General features: G+C 30.7%; 2 protein-coding genes across 2 annotated transcripts; one reads left to right on the top strand and one right to left on the bottom strand.

The window, feature by feature from the left end:
- Positions 1-3,884: 3,884 nt before the first annotated feature.
- Positions 3,885-6,788, top strand: LOC108479678 (uncharacterized). Its single transcript, XM_017782408.2, has one exon. The coding sequence runs from the start codon at positions 4,128-4,130 to the stop codon at positions 5,448-5,450; it is 1,323 nt and encodes a 440-aa protein (XP_017637897.1). The 5' UTR covers positions 3,885-4,127; the 3' UTR covers positions 5,451-6,788.
- LOC108479677 (E3 ubiquitin-protein ligase XBAT33-like) lies at positions 5,964-9,828 on the bottom strand. The gene is made up of 10 exons (XM_017782407.2): positions 9,343-9,828; positions 9,174-9,233; positions 8,748-8,819; positions 8,437-8,618; positions 8,085-8,245; positions 7,938-7,996; positions 7,811-7,857; positions 7,551-7,694; positions 7,021-7,112; positions 5,964-6,679 (listed from the first exon to the last, which is right to left on the bottom strand). The coding sequence occupies exons 1-10, from the start codon at positions 9,517-9,519 to the stop codon at positions 6,138-6,140; spliced, it is 1,536 nt and encodes a 511-aa protein (XP_017637896.1). The 5' UTR covers positions 9,520-9,828; the 3' UTR covers positions 5,964-6,137.
- Between the last annotated feature and the right edge of the window lie 1,618 nt (positions 9,829-11,446).

The raw sequence follows: 11,446 nt of genomic DNA on the forward strand, positions 1-11,446 counted from the left end.
ATAGAAGAAAAAGAGAGAGAGTTTGAATGTTGGCCACGCTGGCCTTATCCTCATAGTGTTAGTTGCTTAATCATTTTCACTATACATAATACCTAAGCAATAGTATACACACAGGAAACTATAAAACATATCATTTGGAGCTACAAAATAGCAATTATATGTTTTGACATGTTACCAAATATGATCCTTGCAATTTTCTTTTTACATCTGTTTTTGTTTTTAGTTAGGGGCGAAAAAATAATTTAGGGTTAGAATTAAATTATATATTTTTATGATAGTAAAATGTAATTTTATCATTTTAATAGTTTATATTTTTATAATGTTTAAAAATTAAATTAATTTTTTATTATTTTTAGAGTTTAGAGTGCAATTTAACCATTATTAATTTGTGATTGTTTTAATATGTTACTTAGTTGCTGGTCACTTTATTTCTAACCATAATTTATTATTTTCTTGGATTTTGTTTTTGAAGTCCAGGTGCTTGATAAAGAGAACAGTATCTTAGCGTGTAAAGGGAAAGAATAAAGTCTGGTAAGATATTTTAGTTTTGATGTATGTGTTGGGTGCAATCTATATTTCAATTTTATGATATGATTTAGTTGAGTCGAGTTTTTTAGAATTATTTATCATAATTTGATTTAATTTTGATTTTTTCATATTAATCTTTTTTTTTAATTTTAGACTTATATTTTAATAAAATCAGTTTTGTTCTATGAATTTTTAAATATTTTAAAAAAACTAACTTTCAAAAGTAAATAAAAATAATCAATAATTTTTATAATGTAATTTTAAAAAGTATTCTTATGTAGAACTTTTAAGCTATTTTCACTATTTTAAAATAACACATTTATTTTTATATTATAAAAAATAAAAATAGAACCCGATTCGATTTCAAGTAATTGAAAACTTTTTAATTTATATTTTATAAACCGTGCAAACACTTCAAATCGATCGAATTTTTACTAAATTGACAAGATTGAGATATTGAGTATTCGAATTTAAATATTAATTATGAATATTATATGTGGACTAATTAATTAAATTGAATTTAGTTAAGTAATTAGGTTGAGACTTAATTACAATACTTTAAATTTAACTTAAAGCATAGAAAAACGTATCAAAATTAAAACTCTAAGCCTCCCTAATTAACATATGCTTGCTGCCCAAAATTAAAAGTCGAATTCACCAATAAAAGTATTCATCTATCAATAGTCGATTGAGTTTTAGCTCAATTGATATAGGCATTGTTGTCAATGCAGGAGAACGTGGGTTTGAGTGCGTTGAAGTACATTGTCCTCTTATTTGAGGTAAGAATAGACAATAGGTAATTCTAGACATTATATCAAAAAGCACAAATATAATCAAAATTTATAATGAGACTATTCACCAGCAGCTGAGATGATATATTCAAATAATAAACTCATATAATTAATTACAATTTAAATATTCAATTTAAAAAAAAAAAACACTTACTCGATTCTTCTGCCATATATATCAGACTCATAGTATATATTGCGCAAAATCAGTATTGATGTTTAAAATATATAAATAGAATTTAATTTGGCTGGTGCTTTTATATTTTGTTATTTGTAATTTTAATTACCAAATTAAAAAAAAGAAGAAGAAGAAATTAAGGGGAATCCAATAGGTAATAAGTATGTCATTGTCCATTCCACGAAGATAACCGTGTAACGAGGAGAGTACATATGGGGTGATTAATATGTAAGACGCAACAAAGCACATGGGAAGAGGGTGACATAGTTCCTTTTCACATTGTACCAAACTACACAAATTTATATATTTCTAAATACAATTTATCGGGAAAATGATAATATCAAGATTTGAATTTTAATTGTTAGGGCAGACACGAAGTTAAAAATATTGTTAGAGGATCAAAATTAAATTATATATTTTTACGATAATAAAAATATAATTTTATTATTTTAATACTTTATATATTTAGAATTTTAAATGATTAAATTAAATTTTTATCATTTTGGAGGGTCAAAATACAATTTTATCATTATTAATTTAAAATTTTTAAATTATAAAAGACGTAAATGAAAAAATTTTATTTCAAAGAGAACCAAGACCCTTACCAACCTCCTAATTCGCCCTAAATTGAAATAGTAAAATTAGCTGGCCGATCGAGCTTATGTAAAGTATTTAGACCACTTTTTAAGCTTAGGCTAAGGTTTGCTTTTCTTAAATCAGCTCGAACCTCGCCCAATCCTCCCGTATTTAATTTTTTTAAATTAATTTTTATTTAAAATTAAATCTTTTAAAAATATAATAGATTCAATAGTAAAATAAAAGTTTTCTAGCACATAAAAATACATTAAAAAGTATTTATATTAAAAATATTACTGTAAATATAATAAATATTTTATTATATTAAAAACAAAAATAAATATAATAAATATCTTTTGTATTAAATATAAATTTTATATTTTATATTTTGGGAAAAAAATTTAAGTATTGAGTAATTTGTTTAATTGTTATTGATTTAGTGATTTAATATAAATATATATAATTATTATTTAATATATATATAATTAATATAATATTCGGTTGGGCTGGCTCAGGTAAAAAAATTTATCTAAAACTTGACCCATATATAAAACGAGTCTTAAATTTTACCTAAGTTTATTTTTCAAGTATCGTATTTTATCTAAACCTTTTCATTTTTTGAACAAATCTTCGAACCTGTACTGGTGATCCAGTCCATGAGCAGATTTAAGCATAACAAACATTTATTGTTTTTTTCTGTTCTTATTTTCCTTTGGATCAACCGTATAACCGAAAACCCAATTTGTCTGGAAATTTGGAATTCCTATTGGGTCTTTAATGGGCATTTGGGCAATATTAACGAGTAACTAGATTATTCGGGTAAATTATAGAATTAGTCACCCAATTATTAGTATATTTTTGGTTTAGTCAACTAATTGTGAAAATTTTTAATTTAGTCATAACATTTTAGGTAATTTCTATTTTGATCACTCATATTTTAGATTATTTTTATTTTGATCACTCTCTATTAAATAGTTAATGTGACATTTTTCTAACTGGTATATAACACATTTTAATCCTCAATACTTACACATTCTATCAATTTGATCTCAATTCTAATAATTCAATAAATTTAACCCTTTACATTTACAAATTCTATCAATTTGATCCTTAAACACATATAATTAAATCTTAACAAACTTGCCAATTGAATATTAATTCGGTTGGCATTAGCATTGTTGTTAATGCAAGAGCTCGTGAGTTCGAGTACATTAAAATGCATTTATCCTCTTATGGAAGAGTTGGAGACAGATTATGGGTAGTTTTTTAAGCAATTGTATGAAAAAAAGGGATAAATCCCAAAATTATACATGAACTATGGTTTAATATGTAATTGTATACATGAACTTTGATTTTATGCAATTTTATACATGAAAGTTTGATTTGGTTCATTTAGTGTAAATTATTAACACAATTATTGATATAACAACATTTTATGTTTATATATTACATACATAAATAATTATATTTATCTAATATAAAAATAAAATAATGTATTTATTTCTTTAAATATGTATGATTAAATTAAAATAAAAGTTTTAAGTATACATTTGAACAACAATTAGAGTTTTACGTGTTTAATTACTCCAAATTAAAAATCATGTATACAATTGCACGTTAAATCAAAGTTTATGTATAATTTTAAGATTTATCCTTTAAAAGATCTTGAGAAACTTATACTTTAACTATAAAAATAGAAATTTTTTAATGAAAATGGCAATTTTTAAATATAATATATATGGACTAATTTATTATTTTTTAAATAGAAGAGAAAAAATACAATGAAGTTTTTATACATTTATACATTTATGAGAAGACAGAAAACGATTTTTAATGGTTGTAACTTCAGACTTCAAATTGTTTGGATTTGATTTCAGAATTAGAGCATTTGACTTACAAGTTTTTAGCCCTCCATTGGAAGTCGAGTCCGACAACACACAAAGAAACAGGACGATCCAAAGTCACAAGCTTCACTTTCCCTTAACACAAACATCGATCTCTGTTCTCTGATCTCAACTTAACAACACACCCCAAAATCCTTTGGAAAAAACCCAACAATGTTACCCTTCTTTCAACTTTACTCCAATCTCATACTCCAAACCTTGTTCTCTTTATCCCTCACTTTAGTCCTCACTTTCCTCAAAATCCCTGTTTTCTTTCTTCAAGGTCTCCACACTTACATCCACCCTGATAACGTTGCCGGCCACCACGGCGGCCCTGCTTCTTCTTCTTCCGGTGTTAGAGCCGCTATCCGTAGACCTTCAGATTCAGGTTCTGGACTTGATGGTTACCAATCTTTATCTTCAAGAACCAATGCTGAGCTCAAAAAGAAGAACAAATCTAAAGACAAATTCGAATTCGATGAAAACAATGCACAGATCTTTAGGCTAAAACTCGATGAGGGTCATCTTCAAACAAGGCTTTTTTACAATGATTATCACAATTCTTTCGTTTTTTCCTTTGTGGGTATTTCTTGTTTGTTGCTTTACAAGTATTTAGGTTACAAACAAGATTCTGGGGTTTTAGCAAATGGTGATTTGATACCAATTATCTTTGGGTTTATTGGTTTAATCAAAGCTTTTTCATCACTTGCAAAGATATCGTTTGAGAAATCTGGTTCCAAGAGATCTGAAAAGCAATTCAGTGCAATTTTTGGTGTTTTAGGGTTTATTTTAGGGATTATAATTTGTTCTGGGATTGGACCATTGGTTTTTGATTTCCATTTCGATTCAATTGAAGGGTCTTGGAGGATTTTTGTTTCTATATTGATGGGATTCATTGCTGGTTTTTTATATATGCCTGCTGGGAAAAATGCAAGATCCTTTTGGCTCGGTACTGATCAACTTAGATGTAATTTATCCATAATTTCTTGTGGATGGTTCTCTAGATTGATTCTATATGCCAATTATATATTGACTGTGTTTACTGCTTTACTTTGGATCAATCCATTTGTTGAAATCCTTAGTTTTGTGAGGTTTTCGAAATCCGAACTTACCAGATTTAGGCTTCTCTGCTTATTGCTTTCCGGAGTTTTACAAATCGTCGCCTTACGTTCGAACCTGCAGATGTTTTTGAATGAAGCAGTTTTGTCTTGGTATCAAAGATTGCATGCCAGTAAGGTCCCAGATTTGGATTTTAGCCGTGCTAAGGTTTTCCTGCATAATCACTACTTATGCCTTGCAGTTGTGCAATTCTTTGCTCCATCGATATCGCTACTTCTCTTTCTCGGCTTATCTCAGATTGATACTAATTCGTTTGATACGTACAACCTGGTTAAAGAAGTTGCTGTGTTTATGGCTTGGTGGATCGTCTTTGTCTGGGCGGTTATTACTTCGGCAAGTCTGGTGTTTTACCGACGCGGTATCCTGTATGTTTTCTGATAACTCGGTTTTCTGTAGTTGTTGGCCTTTGGCTTAGATTTTTTGCTTGTAACAGATGATTACATACGTTTTTTTTTTTTTTGTATACGTCGTGATTGAATACATGCTGCAAGAAAACTCTTTGAGAATGTTATTTCATTTATAGATGTAGTTAAGAGATTTTCAGATGTATGCCATCGTAGCATGATTAGAGAATAGCTGAACATTTTCAGTTTCTTATCTGTTTACTCTTTGGAGAGCCATAAATTGCTATTTTCCGAACAAACGGTTTGCTAGCATTGCTCCGTGTAAACCATTTTAGTTTAAAGGATCTCTCATCGATTCACGATATATCGACCTGCATTTTTTCTATCATATGAGGTAATATAATCCTTTCACATCTCATGGTAGCTTGTCTTGTAAGGAAGAAACTATAACTATGTTATGTTGCTTGCACAATGGGCAATGAAATGTTGCTTTACATTTAAGATTTTTGAACATGTTTAATCATGATGTCTTAAGAACTTTAATGGGTTTATATATGATTCCGTAATACTACTTTTTATAAGATTTAACAGTAAATAAATTTCAACTTGTAATAATTACATAAAACAACCCAAAAACCCCCATTGTGATATAAATGGAACACAATACTTTTTTTTTTTTTTTTGTAGAACATAAAGATCAAACAATGGAAGAAAAACCAAATCAAGCATTTATTTCTGAATTGCATTGATGCTCTCTACTACAGCTCCTTCTGCCCCAAAACATGCTTGAACAGGTTGTTCTCTCTAGTCTCGGTCCTTCAATTTTATCCTGTTCTAGAGATGTTGCTTGTGAACGTCTGGGGGATTCTTCTTGTGTTTCTACTGTTGTCTCTCGATGTTCGAAAGAGGGGCACGGACTGTCGTTGCAGGTGCATAAAGGGATGGCGACAGAAGGAAATGGGCTACAGGTAACTGGGCAGAAAATGTCTGAAGAGACCGATGAAACACGGTTCATTCTGATCTCTGAAGTTGGTGATGGGCAATCTGCATCACGGGGATGAAGCATGCATGGTGTACATAGGCCGAAGGAGAGCTGTAGCTTGATTTCTTTTATTGGCGAACTCGGCAACTTGACAAAGGAGAGGATGCTGTGTCTACAGAGAGGGCATGGAATAGAACCTGTTGGGGCAACCATGTTGGACGGAATGTGGCTTGTTGAGCATAGATAGAGTGCACACCTTACGCATAACTCATGCCTGCATCCTGAATTCGATGTGTAAAAAACAAATAAGTACAGCAGTTTAGTCGTATGATAGAAAATGTATTAGTGATGTTAATAACGAAAAGAATTCCCGGCTACTTTTAGATGCTATCTTTGCTGCTTGCATTTTCCCACTAGAACACAAACGCAACAAATAAAAGTGGTATTCCCTGGTGCACAAGGCTCCCAGATCTGCAAGTGTTGAGTGAGGGTCGTTTATAGTATGCAGCCCTGCCCTTGCCTTTTCAAAAGAGGCTTTTTCCATGACTCGAAGGGTAAAACCTTACAGTTGCTAACTGGAATACAAAACCCAAATCAAGAAAACAGTAAGTTGAAGACATACCTTCAGCAGCAACACTACATGCTCTCTCAAGGCAGACGGCACAAGTGTCGACATCATCCGAGGAGGTTGTTGAGGACTGCAGCCCACATTCTCTGCAAACAATAGTCAAAATGAACGCTATGCACACCAATTGATAAACCATAAGCATCCAACTATTTACGTACTAAACTGAAAGTCAACTAAGATTTTTAGCACTAAGGTTACAGATTTGCTGGATTAAGACTCGTATTGCCTTTGAACATAATTGCCTGCAATATTATGGCAAATAAGACATGAAATACTATAGCTTTAGCTAGTAAGTACTCGAACCATTTTAAATTTAGAAAACTGCAAACAAATTTCAAGTCTTATTTTCTAAACTTTTCCATAGTCCATCTTCCGTAGGTAAGTCATTAACGCCAACAATGCATCAAGGGAAAAATAGTAAAAGAAGGAATGATAGCAAAAACTTGTGAAACTTCAAGCATACCGATAGTAGTTTAATGTAATTTAGGCCGTGTCAATTGTGACCATGGTAGTTATATTATTACCTTGCTATGTTGAGTACACTCAAAAGAGGCAAGGACAAGTAGTTGGAAGAAGGAAATCTTGGTATAGTTGAGTTGGAATTAGGTGCCAACAAGGGCTCAAGCCAATGACGACCCCACATCCTGGCAACATCAAGCGGCAGCCACCTGAGAAAATACAGAAAACGCTCTGTTAGCCATGATCTGTTCAGAACCTAAATCAAAACCATACTAGAAGATCAAAACAAACAAGAGCAAAAAACAAGATCAGTAGGGCAGTTTACCCGTTGCAATTTAAAGTCATTCTACTGGCTCCTCTTGCTAGAAGGATCTGCAGACAAAAGAAGAACGTTATTACACTATTCAAGATATATTATGTATGGATCCAAAAGTGTTGTTTATAAGCCTTGCCTGGCAGCATTTCAAGTTTCCCCCACAAGCAGCATAATGCAAAGGAGTGCTTCCAGCTCCTGTGCATAAAAACAAAAACCATATCACCCGGAAGATCAACTCAAAAGGCAATCATCCACGAAGATAATAAGAAAACGAAAATGATACCTATCAAATCCACTGATGTTCCAAAATGAAATGTGACCGCAGAGACATTGGCTTGAAGGTCTAATAAAAGTTGTACACAATCAAAATATCCATTTAATGCAGCCATATGAAGAGCAGTAATCCCACCATCGGCTGCCTTATCCACAAACCTTGACAATGCACTGCATCGTGAAAAGTAACATGATTAGCACAAAAGCAACAACATCCATCACTTTTGGCTTTAAATGATGAGAATGAAAATATCCTTTTTGATTAACCTTTTTCACAATACAACATGCAATGAATCCAGGACCAAATTCTCATTTAAATCAAAGATGCACATGCCGATTAAGTGAAGTAACAGAACACACACCTCTGATCATTTTTGCTCTTCACACCAGAATCCCCTCTTTCACATTCTATTTGGGTGTTTATAGCTTCAAAAGAAGCACTAGGAACAAAATCAGCAACAACTAGTCTTATGCATCTTACATGTCCATTTACGGCAGCAAAATGTAGAGCCGTTCTCCCACTTAGATAATCTGCTCTCGTAACCTAAAACAGAAGTAATAATATAACAATTGCCATTAACTAAATTAACAAACATTTGAAAAAGCTTCCTTTTTAAGTCTTTAACAAAATTAGGAAAAGGAAATTTCATTAAAAACCAAATGATGCTCTCACATTGCATCTGAAAAGCAGAAGGGTTTGTACAACTTCCCAGCGCCCGTATCTACATGCTTGCATCAATGCCGTCTTTCGATTCAAACATAAAGAAAGACATAAAAGTTAGTTATAAGGCAGATATAGGGTCCATTTGTTGTTTAACAAGGAGTAAAATTTCAAGTAATGGATACTTCGAAGCCAGCTTTGGGTTTCTACAGAATCAGATTTGGAATCTAAAATCATGTTTCAATGAACTCTCAAAAACCCAAAATAGTCTATTCTTTTAGAAATATTAGCCGACCAGAGGAATTTTCTTTCAAAATATGTCATCAAATAACTCCAAAATCCCAAATCCATGTAATCAAATACCAAATTTTCCCAACACAACGTGAAATTTAAGAATAAAATAAGAAACCCAGATAAGAAAAATGTAATATCAGTTACCTGTCCACAGTAATTCCTGGAGTTAACATCAGCTCCGTTCTCGATCAATAAAGCAACAATCTAAGAAAAAAGAAACCCAGAAAATAAATAAAACAGGAAATCAAAATATCATTAAAACAGCAAACACTGACTGGACATTGTATGATCCAAAGGGGAAAAACAAAGAAACCTCATTGTGGCCTTTAGCAGCAGCGAAATGAAGAGGAGAATTAAGGCCACCGAAAGTGGAATATTTAGCGAGACATGGATTGCAATTCAAAAGCATCTTAGCTTCTTCTAAATCCCCATCTCTCGCCGCCGACACTAATCTCTCCCCTGAAGCTGAGCACCCAAATGAATTCCCCATTTTGATGCACCTCTTTGCCTCTCCCTCTTCTCTAAAGTATCTGTTTTTACGATTTACTGAAGTTTTTTTTTTCTTTTTGGTGTTCTTTCTTCTTCTTCTTCTTCAGTATGGGGATTCAAATTAGGTCAACTGTCGTAGAACATAATTCAAATAAAAAAATTAAATATGTAAATAAAAATGGTTGCAGAGGGGATTTTCTTTTCTTTTTGTTTGTTTATTTCTTATAGTTTTTTTTTTGGGGGAGCAAAATGGAGAAGAAACAGGAAAATTATTGTTTGCAACCTACGGTCTAACTTTTTTTTAACCTTTCTTTTATTTATTGGGTTGATTGCAACAAACCTCTACAACTATTGTATATATTTTAAATTGATCCTTACACTTTAAAAATTGTGTAGCTCTTTTTTGGTTGAAACCAGGGCATCCAACATCGGCAATAGTGACTCCCCTCGTTATAGGAGCTCTCTGAAGAGGTAAACGAATTACCATGAAATATGCTTCATTCTCGTAAACGAGGATCGAACTTATGGTTAAGTAACAAGGTGAGCTACCACCACACTACTTATTGTGGTTTACAAATAAGTGTATAGGTCAGTTTCTTTTATCATCTTAGTCGTCAATTTAAATATTAAATGTTAGCTTGAGTCTGACTTGAGGAGTATTTAGAACATGAATGTATCTATTACATGAACAACTAGAATGAACTTGTTCAAAAAAAAAATCCAAATAGTATTAATAAAATTTTAAGAGCATTGTTTTCTCTCTTTTAATCTATCATATCAAAATGTCCGTGTAGTATATACATAAGTATTTGTAATTTAATCTATGTATTTTAAATATATTTGAGTTGGTACTTTACGCCCAAGTTAATGGTTAAGCTGTAGAAAGTGTTGATTGATATAAGACGATTAATTTGAGGATTTAATTAAAAAATTTTAAAGTTCAAAAGAAATTTAAAATATAGTTTATAGTTCAAGGATATGAAGTGAAATTAATCCCCAAATTCTCTTTCTAGTTCGGTCTAACCTAAGGTTTGTTTTGGTTTGGTTTATTCGTCTCGTTCGGTTGCCAATTTTGTTTTGTTTTTTTTTTCTTTAAACAATAATTGAATGACAGATGGCAGTTTCACACTTCACTCCAGAATTGTTATCCTAATCCAACATCACACTTCAAATGTAATTAAATTGTAAAAACAAAATTATATTTTCAAAATAAATATATATAATGGTGGTAACTATACAACTTTTAAAATGAAAATCATACTTTTAGTCATTTAGATCAAAATAAATAGTTATAAATTTTATATTTATTTTACCGTATTAAAATAAAAATAGCATCACTCAATCTTTCTTTTCTTCTTTCTTTACAGTGTAATTAAAATTTTAAGGTGAAAATAATTTATATAATCTTTACTTTTAAATTTAATTTCTTTTTTGAGAAAAATTATAATGAAAAATAAGATATTAATATTAATCAATTTGTGTGTTAGGTATTAACTTTTCTCGATTGAAAAATAAATTAAATCTAAAAATAAAATTATCTAGATTTTTTCACTTTAATACTTTAAATTGCAGAGTGAAAAGAAAAAAGGAAAAACTGGGTATTGCTGATTTCATTTTAATAATTAATTTCTATACTTTAAATTTTTATATAAATATTTTTAGTCCAAGTGGATAATTTTGGTGAATTTTTAAAATAAAAGCGTGTCTTGTAAAAGTATTCAAAATTTTAGTGACATCAATTTCGGTTAGAAAATTTTAGTTATTCAATTATAAATTTGCTGGCTAGTATGTAGTATCATTGTTGGCAAATTTTCAACTCCATAAATAATAACCATATCTTATTATTAAAATTTAATTATATTATAATATTTAGTTTATTAGTACACAATTTTCTCTACGCAATAATGATAATAATTAATATATGTGAC

Source organism: Gossypium arboreum, chromosome 12 (genome assembly GCF_025698485.1).
Source record: "Gossypium arboreum isolate Shixiya-1 chromosome 12, ASM2569848v2, whole genome shotgun sequence".
NCBI lineage: Eukaryota > Viridiplantae > Streptophyta > Magnoliopsida > Malvales > Malvaceae > Gossypium > Gossypium arboreum.

Coding starts and splice junctions, on each gene's coding strand:
- LOC108479678 (XM_017782408.2), top strand. CDS start 4,128: ATGTTACCCTTCTTTCAACTTTACTCCAATCTCATACTCCAAACCTTG.
- LOC108479677 (XM_017782407.2), bottom strand. CDS start 9,519: ATGGGGAATTCATTTGGGTGCTCAGCTTCAGGGGAGAGATTAGTGTCG. Junction 8,246..8,436: donor AAGAGCAAAAATGATCAGAG/GTGTGTGTTCTG, acceptor TTCACGATGCAG/TGCATTGTCAAGGTTTGTGG. Junction 7,695..7,810: donor ATGACTTTAAATTGCAACGG/GTAAACTGCCCT, acceptor GTATTTTCTCAG/GTGGCTGCCGCTTGATGTTG.